Raw genomic sequence first — 22592 nt, forward strand, 5'->3', positions numbered from 1 at the left:
GGCCGATTTTTTGCAAATTTCATGATGTAACCCCTTTCTAAATCTCCGAAAAAATGGTCTGTGCAGAAAAGTGAGCAAAAACCTGCCGTTTTAAATCCATAACTTTTCTCTCAGGCATATGATGTCAAAGTGGTGTATCTCTAAAGATTCGGGGCTTAAGCCTCTAAAAATCTGCATTTAAATTTTATTTAAAAATATTGGGTTGTTATTTTTACGATATAACTCCTTAATTAATTTCTGAAAAATAGCATTACAGAAGTGGCAACAAAAGCCTACAGTTTTAAGTCCATAACTTTTCATTCAAACATCCAATTTCGAAGTGGTATACCTTAAAAGTCTTCTGGCTTAGTTCTCTAAAAATCTGCGTTTAAAACTTGGTTTGTAATTTCGGGCCGATTTTTTGCAAATTTCATGATGTAACCCCTTTCTAAATCTCCGAAAAAATGGTCTGTGCAGAAAAGTGAGCAAAAACCTGCCGTTTTAAATCCATAACTTTTCTGTCAGGCATATGATGTCAAAGTGGTATATCTCTAAAGATTCGTGGCTTAAACCTCTAAAAATCTGCATTTAAATTTTATTTAAAAATATTGGGTTGTTATTTTTACGATATAACTCCTTAACTCATTTTCCGCAAAATAGAAAACTAACCAAAAAACTACAATTCTAAATCCATAACTTTTAACTCAGAAGCCAAATGACTTTCTAAACTCTTAGTATGCACAAACTTCTGTTAAAGTGGTACCTTTTGATTCCTATATCATTGTTTAAGATCGGAGTGTTCTTAGCTGACTTCGAATATTGCGCCTATATGAAGTAGTCTTCTTCAGCACGCTTACCGGTCCTCATCGTTAGTGATGTAGCTAGAATATTTCAAAGCCTAAAATTATGCTTTAAAATATTAAAAAAAAAAGAATTAAGTACGAAGTATATTTAATTCCAGCAAGATAATAAAAGCATAGATGATAAAATTTATTTCCAGCAAGTACAGTTTCTTATCGCTAGCTTAGAAAGTGACACAGCGCTATACCAAAGGTGCAATCACCGTATGTGGATAACTAATTTAAAACAGCAATTAGCAAGAGTATGTAAATGAAGAGTTAAGGTAAAAAATCTCCTGGCAAGTCCAGCATTTTGTGGTCCTTCGTTTGGCACTTTAGGCGCCCTTTGTGCCGGTGGGCATTATATACCGATTGTAGGTGACCAAATTCTTAACCAGAGCCGCAACGGACAGCATGCAGACCATGCCGGCAGGCATTAGTTTTCCGGAACGATTCCACCGGGCGCCCATTAATCCGGCCAGGAACAGGGAGGTGCCCAGTTGGAGCAGGGGGCGTGGCGTGTTCTGGGAGTTAAGATGGGCCCCATAGCCGAGCAGGGCTCCAAAGGCCAAACCCGCTCCCAACGAGGGAATGGAACCTACAAAACGAATGAGGTTGCACAATAGAATGGCAACCGGATATGATGATCAGGGGATCCAAACTCACCCGCCTTTGCGTATCCCATAACGCCGCCAGCGGCCACAGTGGCAGCGTACACATAACCAAACCAATCCACCGACATTTTGTTTTACTTTCCTTTGATCACTTTGTAATCTTTGTTTTGGTAGCAAAGCAAAGGTGTTAATACGACCCTTCCGTTATAGCATAAAAATCCATACTTTGATTTGAAAAAAATTAAATTATCTGGCATCACTGTATAGCAGTCTTTTTAAACGTTGGCGCTAGCTGTTTGCATTGGCATATGTTTTCAAATGTTTTCTAAATGTTTTCAGTATCAAAACTGAAATACTATCAAACTAAACAATAAAACAACGTGAAAGCAATCACTACGTGTTCTAATTAATTAATTAATTATTATAGGGATTATTTATAAAAAATTTAAGCATTTCAGATTAAAAAAAATGTAGCGTATTATTTTTTTAAATATGAATATTTAATAAATGTTATTGAATTTTTTGTGGACTTAAGCTAAATTAATTTTTTCAAGTGTTTTAAACAGTTTAGTAAGAATACCTTTTTTTGGTATTTTTGGAGTTGTACGATCTGGCCACACTGGCGAGCAGATGTTTCCGGATGGCCTTTGAACAGGCGTAAATTGAACTCAAATTGGCTTTAATCCCCGCATAACCCGTGCAAGTGCAATGAAATCGTGGACCGCCAGGAGAAGGGGGCACTGAAGGTCGAGGCAACGAAGGAACCGCCGGATAGCGACAGCATATAGCCGGAAACCGGAGGAGCGAACGCCAACCCGAGCCACCCTGTGCCGGAGTTTGTGACGCAGTTACACAACAAAATTCTCAGTAGGCGCCCAAAAAAAGGGGCTAAAACAAGCTGCTAGCTGAATCAACGTGGTTGCATACACACACCCACTGCACTGTGGAGCTCTAAGCCCGCCTAAACCCCCGATTTTAGAACCCCTCGCGAAGGTACGTCCATCGAGCGAGGGCTATTTATAGCCGCCAACATGCGATTGCAATTGATTATCGGTTTTCTTTTCAGCTCAGGGACACTGCGCGCGCGGCTTTCACTTTTCAGAATCGTCGGCGGGTTCATTAGTCAACCTTCGCAATGGTCGTCGCCGCATCCACCTGTTGCACGGAGACGGTCTTCGAATACAGCTGGAAGAACGTGGTGGTGGCCTACTGGAATCGCTACCCAAATCCCTCCAGCGCCCACGTCCTCACCGAGGACACCATCCAGCGGGAGGTGCGCGACGGCAAGCTCTTCTCCCGCCGCCTGCTCTCCAAGACGAATCCGGTGCCCAAGTGGGGAGCCCGATTCTACAACAATGTGCCGGTCAAGATTGTTGAGGACTCCGTGCTGGATCCGGTTAAGAAGACCTTCACCACATTCACCCGGAACCTGGGCATGACCAAGATTATGGCAAGTGTCCACTTACCTACTGGGATTATTTCCGACAACATACATGCTACCTTGAATATGGATAAAACCCTTGATGAGCATATTTAACAATTGATTTTGCTTGTTTTAGATGATCTTCAATCAAAAGCCCCTAACGTACTAAGATTTCTCAAGATGCTTAAGCAGAGATTTAATTATTTATATTTTAGAAACAATTACAAACATTTTTTACATTAGTTTGTAAGTTAATTTATACAAAATTTTAATAGTTTTGTGAAGTTTGGATTTCTACAACTGTGACGACCCTATAAATGTATATATTTTATTCTGCTATCGTTAAACTTGTTCCAACTTTCGCTTCTTAATATAGCCACCATAATAAGTTAATTATCACTAACATGCTTATTTTTCTTTTATAGAAAGTCGATGAAATCGTCATCTACAGCGAGCAGAAGGATGGAAGCACCCTGGCCGTGCGAAGAGCCTACATCAGCTCGCAGGTGTTTGGATTCTCGCGAGCCATTCGCGCTTTCGGAATCGAGCGGTTCAAGTCCAATGGCAACAAGGCCTCCAACGGATTTAACCACGTGCTGCGGCGCATGTTTCCGCAAAGCCTGGTGGGTGGCGGACACCACCAGCCAGTGACGGCGACCACCTCAGTTGGGGAACTTCCAGTGGCCACAGTGCCCACCGCCACCACCTCATCCGGCAATCACAACAACACGGGATCGCTGAAGAGCGCCGCCAAAGTGGGCTACGATTTCTTCAAGTGCCACGCCTCAAAGATTGCGCAACTGTTTTCTATTAAGAACTGAGGGACGAGGTGCTAGCCGGAACTCTCTGGAATAGATGTTGAGGAATCGAGGAATCCAAGCCTTCGGCGCCGGAGCGAAGGATGTGGCCAGGACGGAAGTGGAGGCAAAGGCGTCGGGTCGGAGGCTGTTTTATAACATGTATTCCAAAGCAAAAACCAACCATATACTTTGCTGCATTTCATTCCGTGTGTGCGCGAGCCAGCCGGCTGATCAGAACGGAGGCACTATTTGCTAAACACATTTCCTGCATCCTACCCAAATTCTACTATTTATCTTTAGTCGTTGCATTACATTATTATGTACTATGTTCTGTTAGGTCGGGAAAAAATAACAAAAGCAGCGTGTCAAATTTGGGACTTCTTTGTAAACTGTTGTATATTTATTTTCAAGAAAATCGCTCACGAGTAGTTTTAAAAATTGTAATTATTAAAATACATTTAGTTTGGTTAGAAATGCGGGGCATTCATGACTTTTTTTATTGAATTTAATTTACTGGACTTGCGTCACTGATAGAAATAGAAACTTGTTTAAGTTGTCTTAGTTAGCATACCATTTATAAAGGTGAATCCGAATCATGTTTGCGTTTTGGTAATCTAGACCCCAAGCATATTGCGCCCTCTTAACTTGATTAATATTTAAATGCTGATCACCGTATACCGGCATTCCTATATACCATTCAAAAACGCCTCCTGGCAGCAAACGAATCCTCCATGGGCGATTGAAGTCCTTGACTCCTTGTTAGGTTATGTTATTTTGTATTTTTAAAGAATTAAAAATATACAATTGTTAGTACTATAGTTTTACACTTCTAGGAATTATTTCAAATATTCGTTAGAACCAAAGTTGCCACATATTTTAGAGTAACGCAGCGTAGCCGGACTTTTAACCCATTTAAAACCGCCTCTGTCTATCTCGCTCGAAAGCTTGTACGGTAGTACGGTTCGCTCTCTGGAGAGCGTTCGGGCTCGCTCTCATCGTTTTTTGCTCTCAAAGCTTTCTCGCGACCGCTCTCTCATTTCCTATGTTAGTTAATCGTTTTATTAACATAAATGTTAGGAAAATTTAACCAACAGAGAAAAGTTAGGAAACGGATGATCTTAAACTTTGATTTAATTTGACTCTAGTAAAACCGCATCTAAAGTTTTACTGGCGATATAAATTAAATAAATAATTCAAGATTTTCAATTATCGATGACCGTTGAAAATATTTAAAATTGATGACTTATCAATTATAATTCAATATGTCAGTCCGTATTGAGAAACGAGGATGATAAGTTCCGAACACAGTTCCGAGCTCAGTTTAAAAGCTAGAAATTTGAAAGTTTTGCAATCTTATTTTTATATGTATACGCTGATCAGGTATGGAAGCGGCGAAGATCGGACGTCTATATCCTTTATTTTATTTAAATTCCAAATGTTAGAGGAAAACCACGGGTGCGGATAAGATCTGGTTCAGTTTAAAAGTTATCCGGAATCAGGGAACCAGGACCAGGGAACCAAAATCAGAGTGTCAGTGTTGGGAAGGGTTTATTTAGGGGATTTCCCTATTCAAAAACCATCGTTTTTTTTTAAACTGAAAATTAGCTTTTTCCCCTTCTTAGTTAAATTTACGTTTTTTCGCTGAATGTAAACTAACAGAGACTCTCCACTCTCTCTCTCTCATCGTGTTCGTCGGCTCGTTTCTCTTTCTCATCGGTTCTGCTGTTTTCTGTTTTCCGTTTTGCCGAGCAAGAATTCATTTTTAAAAATTTACCATAAATACAAGTCGCGAGCAGAAATTCTCACTCAGAAACGCCAACATCTCGCGTAAATCGCGCTACAATTGTAGTTATCGCATCACCAACAATAACTGCAGCTGAAACCGGGAGACAATAGAGCACAAAAACACAGCAAATACCGTTCAAATCAGCTACGTTTATGGCGCACCAGGAGGAGAGGAAGAATCAGCGCCCCGCCGCCCCCGCCCCTCATCACAAATTCATCAGCAACAACAACCAGGAACAGAGCTAACACGAAAAAAAAACAAACATATATTTTTGCTACCACTTTTGTATGGCTAAAACGCTCCATTGATTTATTGAGAGTTTTCGAGACGTTGCCAGCTGTTTTTGCCGCTTTTTCTCCGCCCCTTCTTGTTCTTCAACAAAAGTGAGAGCGCGGTCAACGTCCTGCGAAGAGAGAGAAAGACAGAGAGAGGGGTAAAAGCGAAGGTGAGCGAAAGGACACCGGCAGCAGTCTCTTCTTCTTCATCGCAAAATAATAAATATATTGTTCATCTTAAGTGGCAAACAAAGTTGTTAAAGATAAGGCCCAAAGACCGGCACCCGTAATCAGCAACGTAATCCCCCGCGAACCAGAAAAACAAAAACCAAAATGCGCCTGTTTCCAGTCCGATTTTCCGCCGCCTCCTCCTCGATGGCGAGTTTGGCCAAAATGCTCGACTTTTACTCTGGATTTAATCCCTCGCCCCTCTCGATTAAGCAGTTTATGGACTTCGGTGAGTAATTCACTTTTTCGGGGGTTCTTGATCCCATGTTGTACCATCCACTGAACTTATCAAAAGCTATTGGGTAATCGACAAAATCGAATAATCTATGAGACCTAAAAAATTACCGGCTCTAGGTCTGTATAGAAACATTATAAATAATTGAGTAAGGAATATATTTTGTTTTAAATGTTTAATTTCCCAAAGTTGGTAAATGTACCCCATTAATATAAAATTCGACGTTTTATGTGCAAAAAAAGGGTAAAAAACATTTTGATAAATAAAACAAATCAAGTTAGTTACAATTAGTAACACAAAATTAGCATCAAGCGTTTTAATTTTTAATATGTTTCAACTCTGTTTTTGCAACTCAAACTTTGCCTAATTTTCTCTCTGTATAAATACTAAACATAAATTAAATTAAACGTATCTTTAAATGGCATAACTTTTGTCTTGCTTTATTGTTTTATTGCATTTCAAAATTTAAGGAACACAACTCCAATTGAAAGTGAGGTTTTGTTCTTTATCCCTTTGGTTTCACTAAGCTTAATGCACAGCCCAATTGCATAACTGGCTAAGAAAAAACAAAGTATAGTTGGAAAACAATAAAAGTATTTGTCTAAAATTTCAATTTTAATTTACAAAAACCTGATCTCTCTGAGCTGCTAAACTGCGCAAAATTCCCGTTATCTAATAGCCAATTTCGTTTCATTGAATTGTCAATTAAGCATTTGTTGTTGTGTCCGGCAAACTGTGGAGAGAGCGAGACAGAGAGGCTGACACAGACTTGCAGTATAAACAATTGAATACTAAGTTCGGTTGAGCTTAGCTTTGGCTTTTCCTTAACCCCCCGCGTTTTTTTTCCGCTTCACAGCCAACAGCCTGTTGCAAAAACGGAAGTTAGAACCACTCAACTTGTTTATGAGGTGGCCATATTTGAATTGATAAACACGTTTGACAATGAAACATGAGGACGGGCAAGAAAAGCGCTTTTGTCCGCCCACACTTCATTGAGCGCTGACAGGCGGCACGTGGCCTTCAATGACGTTTCAATGTCAGGCCCACCACCCCCCAGTACTACATATATCCCGAAATCCAGGCCTTCAGCCTGCCCCAATAACCAAACACGCAGCACTCAAGCCCACTCAAAATGAGTGGTTTTTCTACACAGAACAATTATGTTTAGTAAACTTTTCATGTTTTGTTTTTGCTTTATAAAGTTTATTAATTATTAGTAATAATTTTTATGAATTTAAAAATATAACAATACCTTCTTATATCAGCTCTAAAATATGGTTATTTTATCCAAGGTCAAAAACATTTTATTAGCTAATTTATTATAAGTATTGTAATAATTTTTTTTTATTTTTTCGCCGTGTAACAGGCAGGCTTGAGTGAAAACTCTAGGGCATTCTCGTTGAAAAACTGGCTACTGACGTGAGCAGAAATAAAAGCCAGGCCAAGTGGCACGGCTGAAAGACAGCAGGGGAAAAGTGGGAAACGTTGGCGTCCGGAGGCTGAGCTATTATCATCTAAATTTAGACCAAAACAACAGGCTTTGTTGCCTGTTTCCTATCCCTTTTAAGGCCGACTGTTCTTTGCTGTTTTGTTTTTTAAGTAGTCTAGGGGTTTATTTATAAGCTACAAAACAACGGATTTAGTTTACAAGCTTTTATAGTCACCCGATTCGCCATCCCTCGTCGAACTGAGCAAATAAATTACTAATATATACCTGCCTATACCTATACTTGAACTTTGATGTCCGTCCGTAGATAAGGCTTTCGCTTTTGTTTTGTCCTCAACTGTACCCGGCACTTAATTGTGTTTTTCGGGCATTTGTGAGGGTCCATAAACTTGGAGTAATTATGTTTATATCTATGGCGGGTGGCTTGTTATTGAAAACGAACATTGTTAATATACTAACATGCACTCGAGTGCTTGATGATTCAGGTTAACCATCGATTAGCGTAGCTCTGTAGGCTAAGTAAGCTAAGTGTAGAAATGCGAGTAAGGTTCTAAAATTCGCGCCTGAGTGAGGGGCCTTGTTTGTAAGGTCTGTTCTATAGTGTGTTTCGAGGGCGTACACTAACTATGCCCATTTTGTTTATGCCGAATTTATAGTATTTTCCGGCAAAAGACCGAAGGCCATGTTTTGATATCAATGGAAAATATCGTATACAAAAATAATTTATATAAGGGGCCCGGTTTGGAATTGATGATGAGGTTGATCATGTGCCAATTTTCCTTGTGACAAAGAGACTTCATTATTTGGCTGATGCAGGGGGCAAGATCGAAAACAATGTCTGACAATTCAAGTGTATATCGTAAATGGAAACATTCTGGTGTATCAGATCACCGTGACCATTTCGGGCAAAGTCCAGGATGCTGTCACCTCAATTCGAGCACGAACTTTGGAACCTCTTTGGGAAAGAAAAGCCAAACCGCAGACGTCAACAGTTGGCCGAAATAAAGACAAAACAGAAGCGAACGGCCAGAAAAAGTGTGAGCACCCCCGGCGATAATAAAGACGTAGTCGTAGTCGTAGTCGCTGCCTCACACGCGCCGTATTTTTGTCACAGGGCGAATGTGAGTCAAATATACATATTCGAGAGATTTGAGAGAAATTCTGCCGTAAATTGGCTGCCAAATGATTGGGCTGATGCAATAGAAGAGAGCACTTTCCACGCTCAAAAACAGCTGTTTTACAAAACAAAAAGGGGATGGCCAGCTGTGACGTCAGACGTTCTATATATATACAAATATAATATACCCCTTTCTAATGTAATTGCATTGGCGCAGTGAATGGACAATTGAGTAGTTGCAGAAATTGCATTTCTTTGCGCCTTCAGCTGATTGCGTGCCATGCGTTGTAAATTATTTAATGCGCCATTGGCGACTAAATTACACTGAATCGCCAATTGAATGGCTCAAGCTGATAATGAGGATGGAAATGGAACCGGAGCTCGTTTTCGATTCTACGCTCTAGTATTGAATTCGTGCGGTGGCAAGTTTTCAATTTCACGACTCGAGCATGCAACAGTTTTTTCGCATATTAGCTTCAATCAATTTTAAAATTTTTTTTAGTACATTTTTTATGGACCCAGTTTTGACTTTTAAGCTCTGTGCAGAGAAAAACTTGGTAGTTGTAAAAATATATAAGCAAAAATTCGTTCCGAATAAATCGTTAAATTGTGTAGCATTTAAAGGCTTTGCTTTTAATCTTTAAGTAAATCTTGTTCAAAAAATCTTGTTATTAGAATTTTATTTTGCTATAATATATTATAAAATTAGAATAAAAATAAGAATTTCTTTTACTCAAGCCTTGTCCGTATTATCATATTTCGAAATCACTTTTCCAATCTTTAATCCTCTTAGCTTTCCTTCCTTTTTATAGCTGGGGCAATTATCTAAATGCATATGGCACTTATGATTAGGACACTTAACGCCTTTGCACCTTTATCGCCGATGAAAGCGAGGGTGGGACTTATCAAGCGAAGCGAAGTGGCAATGCATCAAAGTCTACATTTTGTGGAGTGCCAGACGACGTACGTATTTAGGTGACAGGCCGATCGAGTCTGGAGGTTTCTTTATTTTTGTGATTATTTCCAACTACAATCAAAACAAGCGAAATAGAGGGGAAAAAAGCGGGTCTGGAATGGCAAACAAGTAAACAAAAACAAAGCTTTTAATGCTTTGTTTTGAGGTCATCTGCTAGGGTCTTTTTGGGGGGGAGGTGAGCGGGCAGAGGCCTGTGTATAGGAGCGTTTGCTCTACCCCTCTATCTCTCTGCCTCACTGGCCGTATCTATATCTCTAAACTCAGATCTCTTGCTTTTTCGATCGGCTTCTGGCAGGTTCCTATATACGTGAAATCATCAGGTTATCGCCTCTCTTTCCGTATATTTTGCTCGCCTTCATAACTCGTTTTATTGATTCTGTTTTGTTTGGCCAATTCGTTACAATTGACTCATAAAGCGGTTCCATACTAATTTATTCGGCATAGCCACGTTTATACGTATCTAGTTTGTTATTGCGTTGTGTCTGGAATTTTAATTAACCCTAATTATTATTATCGCCATTAATTTTTCGGCGAAAAATAATTGCCAGAAAAGAAGGCGTGTTTCTTTGCCGGCTGACCAAGGCCCCATCGATAAGGTCGGAACCATCGTTATCACTTACTGCTTTTCTCTTTGTTACGAAACGGCTGACTGTCGACAAACAAACTGAAAAATAAACCCAAACACACACACTGAGAGAATCGAAAGCAAATACAAAAATACTACAAATCAACATAACATACACAAAGGCATTATCAAAAGCTTGACGAGGGCAAAGTTTTCTGCGGTTGATTTATTTCACATTTGCCCAAAGAGCTTTGAACTTAGCTTGTTTATAAAGAAGTACAGACATTCATATGCTGTACGAACATACACACATCATGTATTTAGCTCAAGTACTTTTGGGCTCTCTTGATAATTAATCCAAATGAATTTATGTGGGTTTCAGAATTGTTTTCTGTCTTTGTGTACGGCAAGGTTGTTTATTCTTGCTGGGTTTGGGTTGTTCCTCCCCATGAGGTTTTCACTCGTGAGCTCATGATCGCTGAGTGCTTAGTTGCATTGATAAGCCTGCCGGGAAAATGTTTTAAATAATCTAGAGCAAGCAGGCGAACATATAGAAATAACTATAACAAACACAAACATGTTACTCAAAAGTCCCATTAGCTTTAGCTAAAAGAATTTTTATTGATTAGGTTCGTATTTGTTAGGTTAAATTAAAACAAATTTTAAATTTTTAAAAATGTTTACACCAAACAGCTATTTTATATTAAAAAATCCTTGGGTCGTAAACTAGTTAAAATTTAACTTATTTATTTATAAAATCAAAACATTAACATTTTTATTTCCCTCTCATTTTTTAATTTACAGGTCAGAATGCTTGCGAAAAGAAATCATATATATTCCTGCGCAAGGAGCTTCCGGTTCGACTGGCGAATATCATGAAGGAGATCGCTTTGCTGCCGGATAACCTGTTGCACACAAGATCCGTGAGCGAGGTGAGCTCCTGGTATGTCAAGAGTTTCGAGGACGTGCTAGTGTACGAGAAAGCCGATCCCACGCACGACAATCTGCAAAAGTAAGAACCAATATTCTAACCATTCTTAGCCATTTATATCAAATTTGTACCTTGCAGGTTTGTGGCCGATTTAGATCTCATTAGGAATCGGCACAACGATGTGGTGCAGACCATGGCCCAGGGTGTGATCGAAATGAAGGAGAACGAGGGTGGCCAGGTGGATGCGCCCACCGAGAGCTCCATTCAGTACTTTTTGGATAGGCTTTATATGTCGAGGATCAGCATTCGAATGCTGATCAATCAGCACAGTGAGTATACACATCGTATATTTCAGTTGAATACATGACTAAGTTCTGCCTTTATTTAAAGCCCTGCTCTTTGGAGGAAATCCCCATGCGGGTGGCCGCCACATTGGGTGTCTGGACCCCGCCTGTGATCTGTCGGATGTGGTGCGCGATGCCTACGAGAACGCCCGCTTTCTGTGCGACCAGTACTACCTGACCAGTCCGGCGCTGGAGATCCAGCAGCACAGCAGCGAGCCCGGAGACAACCTGCCCATCCGCACCGTCTACGTGCCTTCGCACTTGTACTACATGCTCTTCGAGCTCTTCAAGAACTCCATGCGAGCGGTGGTGGAGCACCATGGCCATGACAACAATGACACATTGCCTCCCCTGAAGGTGGCCATTTGCAAGGGCAAGGAGGACATTTGCGTGAAGATCTCTGACCAGGGAGGCGGCATTCCCCGCTCCCAGACCGACCAGCTTTTCAAGTACATGTACAGCACAGCGCCGCAGCCGTCGAAATCGGATCTGCACACGGTACCGCTGGCAGGCTATGGCTATGGCCTGCCGATCTCAAGGCTCTACGCCCGCTATTTCCACGGTGATATTGTGCTGCTCTCATGCGAGGGATTCGGCACCGATGCGATCATATATCTGAAGGTGGGTTTCTTGTTCAGCTTTTGAAACTGTGTCATGCAGTTAGTAAATTTTCTTTCAAAGCTCTAAGTAATAAAACTCAAAATTGCAATTAAAAAGTTTAAGCTTATAAGGTTTAAAAATTACCTCAGTAAAATTTTTATAGCTTGACTTTAAAAAATATAATTTGCAATGACAACAAATCAAAATTTAGTGAATTATGGTAATATGATTCATAGTACAATTTTAAAAATGTTAAATGACGACTTTGATGAAAGACTAACAAGTTCTCTGCTGAGCGAAAGAAATCTTCACAAAGACTTTTACAAATTTGTATGTACTTTAGATTCTGCCTATCAATCCTGCCTATTGATTAACCAAATTCTCGATTCCTTTGCAGGCTCTGTCCGACGAGGCCAACGAATTGCTGCCGATCTTCAACAAGACAAGCTCAAAGTTCTATCGTGCCACCGTGCCCACGGGTGACTGGTCCAATCAGGTAAAGTACGCTAAAAAGAAGAAGACCAGCGCTGTCGTCCAGCAGACGTGTTAAAATGCCAAAAAATTAAAGAGAATGCGATGAAAAATGAAACGAACCCGCCTGGCTGTGTAAAGAGTTTGCGCCACCCTGCACCGACCGATTCAATTCAAACCGATAAAACCCAATCCCAGCAAGCAAACAAGCAAGCAAGCAACCCACTTCCCGCACCCGCAACCCAGTCAAGTGAAAAGTGTTTATTTATTGTTTAATGTATACATACCTAATGTTAATGTTAAATATGACTTATGTTTGTATGTGCCCCAACCTTACCAAACCGCCCTTTTCAAATTCTGCTTTAAAATATTGTCATTTAATAACATTTGTGACATTCCACAAACATTTTTTGCCCATTTTGAAGCGGGCTTGAAGTTCTATTTAGTTTTTCTTTTTGTGGGTAGAGAGTGGCGCAGCGCCCTTGGCTTTATGATTACGTTTGTAGCAATTAAACTCGATGCATATTTATATATATTATACATAAATATATACACACAAAACATACATACTCTAAAGTCAACAGATGTTTTGAAACAATTACGAAATTAGCTGTAATTTTTGGATTTTATTTAGGCTACAGCACGAACTGCATGCAATGTTAAAATACATTTATCTTTTTGAGCACACTATTTAATTGTATTGGTTAAGTTATAAGAGTTTTATACAAATAAACTTGAAAGTATACACCAACACTAAATGATTTTTCTATTATGTTTAAGTTTTGTTTGAAACAATTAAAATGTGATTATAGGATTTACTTCTACTTACTTTCACCTGCATTTTCCATGTTTTTTATTTCATTATATAACAGTTGAATCCCCACTAAGCGTTTATGGTAATTTGTGTTGCTTTCGGTTATTCTTTTCTTTACTTAATTACTCTCCACTGATGATTTCTTTCAGAACTTTTCCAATCGTTGGCGTTATTTATATGGTTTTTTAAAGAATTTATAAGACTGTATCCGGACCAGATGCGTTTGCAGTTCTTTGGTTTTTATTTCTCGCTTCACAGGCTAACCACTAAACTATCCACGAAACTCTCTGATCTTCTAGAGCTCGGATATGAATGCACGCCAGCTGTCCGCCAGCATACCAAAACGCTGCGACTTTATTCAGGACGCTTGAAAGAAGCGCCCTGGCAACCGCTATACTCAGGCTTAGGAAACATAACGATTCAGGAAGAGCAACTGTTGGATACACAAAAAACTCGATATATATCACTAGCCCTAGGCAAACATTCCCAAACTGCGGCAGCAACAAAAGCAACTCAAATTTGTATTCATGGCAGTAACGTGTAGTTATCGTGTTGTTATTTGAAAAACCTAAATGGAGTATTTATAAATAAAGCAATTTGTTAAAGATCAAGCGTTGGAGTTTTCTTTTAGGCACTACATTTTATTCTTTACATACACAATAATAATAGTAATAATAATATTTCTCTATATTGCATCGATAACATTAAATATTGTTCATTTTGCTTTCATTCTCCTCGTATTCCGGCTCTATACAATAATCGATTCATCATTTGCTTGCGGTTATATCTTTATAATTATTTTATACAAATTTCTCACATTCAGTTAGTTAGCATTGCTTAGCATTTTTTCACATTATCACTTGTTAACAGTTTTCTTTCGCTTTTCTCGACAATCAATTAATCTATTTAACTACAGCAACAAATTGATACGTTTAAACAAAGTGCATTGCGATTGGTTGTTGTTGTGTTCTTTTGATCTCCATCTCAGATAATAATCGTATTTATAATTATAATAATAATAGTAGAAATCATAATATGCAATATAAAATCGACAAAAATCAATGATAATAAATACAATACAATATATAAACAATAATACACATTAAATAAATCAAATTGCAATTGGATTGGAATGCATGCGAAACGGAGAAACGTAGAAGGATAAACTAAGGGACACCGCAAAAGGATGTCCAAAAGTTCCAATCAAGTTGAAAAGTGAAAATGGCCTTGGTAGCACCGCTCTACTTGCGCAGGGGATCCAAACTCTCCAGCGAGAAGTCATCAAGGTTCAGTTGATTTTGCTGCATTGGGTGATTTGGGTGTTAGTAACAACCTAGAGATTTGAGGTCCAACAAAACTCACCTTGAAAATGATTGGTCCATTGTTCATTTCAAAGGGATCTGAACCGAAAAGGTCTGTGTTGCCATTCAGGCCGTTGCCCGTTGTCACCGAGTTAAGGCGCCTGGGCGCAGCAATCTTTGGCGGCGGCGCCACTGCAAAGGAAAATCATATAATCAGTAGAGTAAGCAATCATTTAAAATACAAATATTTAAACGTACACAATGGCGGCGTAATGTTCAGCTCGCTGGAGAAGCCACTGCTGTTGATGCTGTTATTATTGCTAGTGATCAGTAAGCTGCTGTTCGTGTTGTTATTCTGCAGCTTGTGATCGTTGTTGTTAACAAACAGCTGCTGGCCAAAGCTCTTGGCCGGCTCAAAGCCAAACAGATCGTTGCTAATAGCATTCCGGCCATTGCTCACGTTGTCCTGAATTTCGTCCGCTCGCGGATCGAAATCACTGTCGGAATCGGAGTTGAGCAACAGCTCGTCCATCTTCTGGCTGTTGCTCTTGCCGCCGATGCTAATCTGGCTGGACAGATTGTTCCGCGGCGGGACTATGGGCAAGAAGGAGCTGGGCGACGCCGAGTGGGTCGATGCCGTGGTGGAATTGGTGTCAATCAGCAGCTTGTCATCGTCTGGAATACATTTAATAAGTTACTTTGGTAGCGATAGATAGTGAAATATTGTCCTACCCAGCTTGCCGTTGCTCAGGGCTTCGGTAGCCACCTCGATACCATTCGGCAACTCTGTGACGGGCGCTTCCAGAACGTCCTTGATGCCCATATTGAAGAGCAGGGCATCCAGCTCGGCCTTTGGCAATTTGGCGGATATTTCGCGCAGTCGCTCCTTGTAAGCGTTCACAGTTTGCTGCAAATGATTAATCTGCTGCTGCGCCTTGCTCAGATTCGTCTTCTCAGTGCCTTCCATGTATTTCCTGACATTACAAAATTTTATAACATTAATTTAATGATATTGCAGAAATATTGCAGAAATAAAACCGCAAAGTAGCCCACCTGTAAGCCAAATCGAAGGCCTGACCAATTGTCAGCGTGATATCCGAGGCCAATTTGTTCGAAATAAAGACAAAGCACTCGTGGCTCTCCTCCGCTTTGGCACTGCCATCGCCATTTCCGTTCGCATGGCCATTTGTCGCCGGATCGCTGCCGTCGCGCGTCTTCGACGACTTGGCAATAAAACTGAAGAATTTCTTCACACCCTTCTCGTCCGCACAATACGAGATGTTGTACAGCGGAAACTGGTGCAGGATCTTGTGGGTGCGCGGCTCCTGGATGGCCACGCCCTTGATGCTAATGGTGATCTCCAGCTTCTTGAACTTCTCCTGGGTGCCCGTTTCCGCCTTCTTCATCTGCTGGGCGAACTGCAGCTTCCGAATGGCCTCCTTGACCACCTCAATGCCCTTGGGCTGGTCCACGCTCAGGTTACCAAAGAACTGAAAGGGAAATCCATGGGATACAGTGAGAAAAATTGTATTTATACCTTAACAAAACCTAAACGTATTAACAAATTTGAAACTGCAATTGCATTCCAACTTGTAGGGCACTTAAAAATTTTGTAATTTATTTTGCAAACAAAAGGAATTTGCCTATTATAGTAAAAGCTTTAACATTAAAAAGTAACTAGGTGCTTATATTTTTTACTCTCAGAAAAATGTGTTTCATTCAACACTTTGACTTGTGGAACTTCATTCAGTTACAGAGCAATGCCAGTTTATTTATAAACAAACATAATAACCAATTTTTTAAAATATATTTTTGATTTATAATAATATTGAAATGTACGTATTTGCAATGCTTGCATATAATATTTTGTATGTTTTTAGTGAGAAAGAGATTCCTTTTACATATTAAGGCAAAAAAAAAACTAATAAATAACTACAAATAAGGCCATGGAGTGGTAAATAAAAATAGTACGTATACGCAATGCTTTCATATAATATTGCGTATACGCAATGAAGACTAGTTTTTAGTGAAAAAGAGATTTCTTTTACATAGTTAGGCAAAAAAAACGTATACAAAAATACAAATAAGACCCTGTAGTGTAAGTAATTTAAACTTAAAAAAAACCAAATTCGAAGACTATATTTTCTCGGTGTATTCCGGCGATCGGGGCCGTCACAGGTGGGCTGCTGTCCCTCGACTTGCTCACCTTGACTAGATAGACCGCGTGTCCGCTGATGAGCTGCTCCGGCGTGTGCAGCCAGTTGCGCTTGCCGCTCTTCGCCTCGCTTTTGGCATCGCCGTTGCTGTTGCTGCCGGTACCGCCACTGATGTTGCTGCCCCCGTCGGCGGCGTCCTTGTCCTTGTCCTGCTGCTGCTGCTTGCTGCTGTTCTGCTTGTTCCAGAACTTCAGCTGGGCCATTTTGGCCGCCGCCTTGCTGCCGCCAGACGTCCCGCCGCTGTTGGCTGGCTGATAAGGCATTGTTGTTGTGGGCGCCGTTTTTAAGCGTTTAAGGGAGCTGCAAGTAGAATCGGAATCGAAGTCGGAATTGACAAATGTGCTGCGAATTGAACTTTGCCCGTCGCCGGGTTTTTCCTCTCAAATCCCTCGATTATAAAATATAATGTGCATACAAATTCCAGCTGCCGCTGTACTGCTAATTATCGTTATACAACCAACTGAATCCGAATGTATTCTTTTGGCTAATTGCAAATCGTGTTCAGAGAGAGGGACAGCAAAGAATATACAATGCCTGAATGGGAAGTAGGGGGTATTCGGATCCATGAAAACCAATCCCATTGGCATCTGCGTCACCACAGACTTAAACCTGTTGCCTTCGTCAGCTGTCGACATCGGTGCACTTGGACCTAGACTTTTCTATAAAAATATACACACAGTGTCTCTTGGAATTACACAAAGAAAAATGTTTATTTTTATTTGAAACTCATATTTAATTTTAATCCTCTAAAATCAAGCTTTAAACAATTTGTATCTGTGTAGAAAAAAACCGAGATTCTAGGAATTCACTTTTACTCAACCTTGAGAGAATTATTTTGGCAACTGTTAATAATGATCACTCAGATCGTTCAACAAAGCGAAGCAAAGCTTTTTATAAAGTACTGAAGTATGAATTTTGATTAATTATTTTCTACTTATAGTTTTTAAATGGTTAAAAAAAAGAATATGATTTACTTTAATTTGTTTAAGGCAAATAAAAAGAGTTCTATTTTGTTTTTAATATTTCAAAAATTCCGTTTGCACCCTCAGAGAAAATGTGCACAATGAACCCTAAAGAAGATTCACTTTGTAAATTATTTAATTTATTATCACACATGAGATTATTCGACGCTCTCTCAATAAATAAGAATGACTATATTTGTTAATGGAACAACCAATGAGTCACACAGCTTGTGTTATTTTAAAGCGCGTAAAAGTACTGGTTTATCAATATTTTAGGCTTTGGTATCTTGTCGTTAGCTAGTTTTGTTTAAGACCCCCTCTGGCAGTTACGAAACGCACTGTATGGATGTAAAATTGCACTCAAACAGACGTCATTGTGCAAAGACAATAAGGCAACAGTTTCTCAGAAATAAAAACCAGAGAAAAGAAAACAAAAAATCATAAACCGAAATTAGAACAAAGTCGCTAAGCTAAGCTGCGCTCACATCGGATGATGTGACGAACGGATCTTTTGTGAGTTCTTTCGTGCAATTCTCACATTTCGTGCCGTCTCATAATTAAGAAAAATCTTGCAAAAAATTAATGAAGCTCTGGTGTTTGGGGCCTCTCTTTTTCGTTGTTTCGCGTTTGCATGTGTGTGTTTTATAAGTTTGATTTATTTTGGAGTTGTCCATAAAGGAGGGGAGTGTGATGGGGGGTTTGGGAATGGGGGTTTCGTTAGGCAATCGCACAAAAGCGAAAGCTAAATTGGCCAAAAGCGGCAAGCGACGCCGATGACGACAGCCCGGGTTATAAAATACAAAATTCGAAAATAGCACAACGCTTAGGTTTCGTAGCTCAAAAAACAAAGACCCGAAACACCCTATTCCCCGGCAATTGTGCGCAATTACCCCAACAACTACACACGTTTTTCAAACGACGAACAAAAGATAATGTCGACAAATAAACCGCAGATATGCATATGTTTATGTACGCCGTACAAGCCAGAGTCTCTCCGCACATATACACAAAACTAACAAAATAAAGCCTAGTCGCGGAAGTAATTCTCCGCATCTTATCGCACTTATGGATTCCGCCCCCACAACCCATCCCGCATCGTTTGGAATGCAGACTGCGTGCCAGATCGGGCTATATGTCGTCTAAATTGATATTAGCGGACGAGAGCAACTTGACACTATTTCTCTAGGGCTGGATAATGGAGTGTTTTCTCAGAATTTTAGATATGGGAATTTGTACTTATCTCAAACTTGGGTTTCATATATCTTAAGATGTAAACAAAACTGTATTTCTTGGAATAGGGAAGTCTTCCCCTCTTCCATTATAAAGTTAATACAATTTCAAATTTGGTATTGATTGTTTTTGTATTTTTGATTTTATTTGTTAGGCTAAAAATAGATTTGCATATTATTCGTTTAACAAATAAAATGTAGGTAAAAAATAATTAGAAAACATGGAAAACTGTAAACCAGTAACAATAAAATTGATTTTTAAAGCCAACTTACTATAGGCCCATAAGTTTTTTTAAGTTTTCAACACCTGCGCCATCATAAATAGAGCATTTTACGACTGACCAAAATGTACAAGACTTGGCTAGGAAACAGACAAGCTGCCAGCACTAATTACTGAGATTGCCAACGACTGAGATTAGACAAAGTCGTAAAGTACACATCTGATATGCAAATGCGGTAAGAAAATGTGGACGAAAGGGGCGGAAAAGGGGCAGGGAACTCGAAATTCAAATTCAATTGGGCCTGCGCACTGACTGTGAAATTATTGTGAACCATTTTCGCTCATCCATTTCCACTCTCTTTGCTGACTATGTGTTTTCTGAATTTTGTTTTATGGCTTTATGTTGCCATGTGTTTACGGGCATTTTCTTTTCATGCTGGCCAGACACTTTCTTTGCCGTTTTGCAGACTTTTTTATATTTGTATGGCGGCATTCAACAGGTGTTTGGCCAACACAAGGCATTGCACAAGGCTAACAAAAACAAACAAATAAAGCGTCGGTGGTTTTTTCAACTTTCATAATTAGCAGAAGCCGACTCTGAGAAGCTGGGACACGCGGACCTTGCGTGTTTATTTGCCAATGTGCGTGACTGTTTCTCTAAGTGTACACAGCAAACAAAAAACAAGCTTTACATGAATGCCAAATAGGGCTTTAAATTCTGATTTTTGAGTAGAGAAATAAGTGGTGGATTTGTTTACGAAAGTTGTGGCATTTTGGCAATAGAAAACCGAGTTCACATTCTATAGCTATCCAATGGGTTTTAACTATATCTAAATTAAAATGTTCAAATAACTAAAAACGTTTTTAAATTTTTCAACAATTTGTTGACCTCCTTAAATTTTGAAGTAAAAATCACTGATATTTGCAGGAAATATTTGTACTTTAACAAAATCACATCAATTCGTTTTCTGTGTACGATTTTACAAAGCGAAATAAACACAACATGAGATTCCATTAGGCACACTGGCACACAAAACATTAATTTCTGTGGTTATTGTAATTGCTTTTTGAGCACTTTTGCTTTTGGCTTTCTTCGTCTCCTTTTTCTTTTCTGCACGCACGCATACCGTTACAAGTGGAAGGAGATGGAGGTGGAGCTGGAGCTGGAGCTGGCGAAGGTGGAGTAGGCACAGGCGTAACGATTCACCGCTATTTCTGGAGCGCCACGGCGCCAAACACAAACGAACGCGACGGGAGACAGAAACGAAATAGCACAACAATAAAGCTGGGCTCCAACTTTTTCAAGTCGCGTCGTTTCATTTAATTCACTTGGCAGAGCGGGAGAAAGAGAGAGCAACCGCGAGAGAGATAAACAATTGCAGAGACTAGAGCAAGAGAGCAATGGTGATTTGTAATTTTAATTTTTTCAAGTAACATTAAACATTAACATTAAATTAAACAAAGACTTTGTCTTGATCTCTGGCTCTCTCTCACTCTCTCATATTCCATTCCACCCACACATTTTTCTCCCTCTGAATCTCTCTCTTGACCTGCCTTTCGTTAATGACTCTGCAGAAAATGACGTTTTAAAGCGCGACTTTGGCTTTAGTTAATCGCTCACTTACTTTTGCTGCCTGCCAAACAATTTTCGCTAGTTTCACTCGTTATGCTCGCCTTGTCCGTTGATTGAAGAAATTAGTGCAACTGATTATATTACTTCTTTTTTTTAGTTACACGCGAGGCGAAAATCACAACAACAGTGGCGGGAGGCTGGTAGGGTTGGGAGATTTACAAAAACAACGATTTTCCGCTCTCTCTCTTTCCAGGCTGAACTGCGCAAATTTACACGATAACACAGCAGCAGCACAACAACAACGGCCAGCGACAGCAACTACAACAACAACAGTGCTATGGGGAATATCCTCTGCACCTACACGGTCCGCTACTTCGATAAACCGATCACCCTCCAACAAACTGACTGACTAGCGACTGTGCGGCCAGACCAAAACACGGCTCTTCCAGCTGCGCAGTCGGACTCGGATCGACTCGCGCCCTGCTCTTCGGTTTGGATGCACTTCGGAAATAGAGAGAGAGACTACAGATGTAAAACAAGTTATGGAACAGGTGGTCAGCCAGGGCGAAGCAGGTATGCCCCTACTCGAAGTGAATCAACAGCTGATTCGATCTGTATCTACAACACTATTGTCAAAAAAGAAGATATGATGTGTATGAAGTTAAACAGTAATCTTTTGAGCGTTATAAACGTAATTAACCATATAACAAAATCAAAACAATTTGTCTATTTAAAGATATTTTTTGTTTCTACATAATTTACGGAAATCCGAATCTTTTAAAATCACAATCAAAATAAGGATCTAAAAATCTATTGTTCTGTATATTATAACAATGTGAAGTTATATATTAGAGAATTTAATAACTTGGTAAAAAAGATTTTGTACCATCAACCAAGGGCAACTGCACTTCAAAACAACGCCAGAACTCAAAAGACCAAACATTTCCAGAGTAGGTAATCGACTATAGTTTTCTCTTTTGCGGTTGGAGCCACACTCCCATACAACCATATGTCTAGCTTAGCAATACGACTGTGTGCGTGTGGGTATTTCTGCTTGTTTACCTGTTGCTTTTCAATTGTTTTACATGTTGCCAGAAAAGTGATTTTTCCACAGTTGCCAGAACATACGGCAATGTCTCGAGATTCCACCGAAATGCTTTTGGCCAATTAAAATTACAACAACAGGTGGGGCAAGCGCGCCTACACACACAGATGTAACCTGGTTTGGGTCTGTGTGTGGTTGTAATCTCGGCCTGACGTAAAAACAAAGACATAGCGTTGCTGTTGTTTTCGTTATTAGCCGCAAAAGACGGGGAGGAAGAAGCAGCAGCTGCGAGAAAAATATATTTATTTTCGTGATACGTAATTTCTGGGGCTGTTTGGCCGCTTCAAATACAAATTGCAATAAAACTGGTTCCCCAAGTCGAGCGTATAATAATGTACCAGGATTTTGATTATTGTTGGCGTCATTTCTTGCTCCGTCGTTGTTGTTGCTGCTGTCGTGGCGTTGCTATTGTTTTGTTGCATGCCTTGCATTTTTCCAGTACTCATTTTCCTTTTCCATTTTGCCACATTTTGACTGTAATCCCTTCCCCCGCCACCTCCCCTTCATGTCCCCCATCAAAAAAACCGGCTTTACATAAAGGA

General features: G+C 39.9%; 4 protein-coding genes across 6 annotated transcripts; 2 read left to right on the forward strand and 2 right to left on the reverse strand.

Annotated features, from left to right (window-relative positions):
* Positions 1–929: 929 nt before the first annotated feature.
* Positions 930–1643, reverse strand: LOC128253770 (transmembrane protein 14 homolog). The gene is made up of 2 exons (XM_052982444.1): positions 1485–1643; positions 930–1416 (listed from the first exon to the last, which is right to left on the reverse strand). Exons 1-2 carry the CDS (start codon positions 1558–1560, stop codon positions 1154–1156), a joined length of 339 nt encoding a protein of 112 aa, XP_052838404.1. The 5' UTR covers positions 1561–1643; the 3' UTR covers positions 930–1153.
* A 386-nt stretch (positions 1644–2029) lies between these two features.
* Positions 2030–4138, forward strand: LOC128254112 (protein preli-like). Its single transcript, XM_052982941.1, has 3 exons — positions 2030–2425; positions 2499–2886; positions 3285–4138. Exons 2-3 carry the CDS (start codon positions 2568–2570, stop codon positions 3674–3676), a joined length of 711 nt encoding a protein of 236 aa, XP_052838901.1. The 5' UTR covers positions 2030–2425; positions 2499–2567; the 3' UTR covers positions 3677–4138.
* A 1270-nt stretch (positions 4139–5408) lies between these two features.
* On the forward strand, positions 5409–14055 carry LOC128254270 (pyruvate dehydrogenase (acetyl-transferring) kinase, mitochondrial). Of its 3 annotated transcripts, XM_052983202.1 has the most exons (7): positions 5409–5886; positions 5959–6173; positions 11089–11296; positions 11354–11544; positions 11606–12180; positions 12557–12655; positions 13744–14055. In XM_052983202.1, exons 2-7 carry the CDS (start codon positions 6050–6052, stop codon positions 13813–13815), a joined length of 1269 nt encoding a protein of 422 aa, XP_052839162.1. In that variant the 5' UTR covers positions 5409–5886; positions 5959–6049; the 3' UTR covers positions 13816–14055. The 3 variants fall into 3 exon arrangements, with proteins under 3 accessions (XP_052839162.1, XP_052839161.1, XP_052839163.1); XM_052983201.1 differs by having other exon boundaries at positions 5409–6173; XM_052983203.1 differs by lacking the exon at positions 13744–14055 and adding an exon at positions 13594–13736 and having other exon boundaries at positions 5410–6173.
* A 9-nt stretch (positions 14056–14064) lies between these two features.
* LOC128254269 (PTB domain-containing adapter protein ced-6) lies at positions 14065–21339 on the reverse strand. Its single transcript, XM_052983200.1, has 8 exons — positions 20998–21339; positions 20500–20941; positions 16952–17261; positions 15799–16235; positions 15478–15719; positions 15004–15420; positions 14807–14937; positions 14065–14745 (listed from the first exon to the last, which is right to left on the reverse strand). Exons 3-8 carry the CDS (start codon positions 17222–17224, stop codon positions 14686–14688), a joined length of 1560 nt encoding a protein of 519 aa, XP_052839160.1. The 5' UTR covers positions 17225–17261; positions 20500–20941; positions 20998–21339; the 3' UTR covers positions 14065–14685.
* Positions 21340–22592: the final 1253 nt, after the last annotated feature.

Source organism: Drosophila gunungcola (genome assembly GCF_025200985.1).
Source record: "Drosophila gunungcola strain Sukarami chromosome 2R unlocalized genomic scaffold, Dgunungcola_SK_2 000004F, whole genome shotgun sequence".
In the NCBI taxonomy this organism is placed as follows: domain Eukaryota; kingdom Metazoa; phylum Arthropoda; class Insecta; order Diptera; family Drosophilidae; genus Drosophila; species Drosophila gunungcola.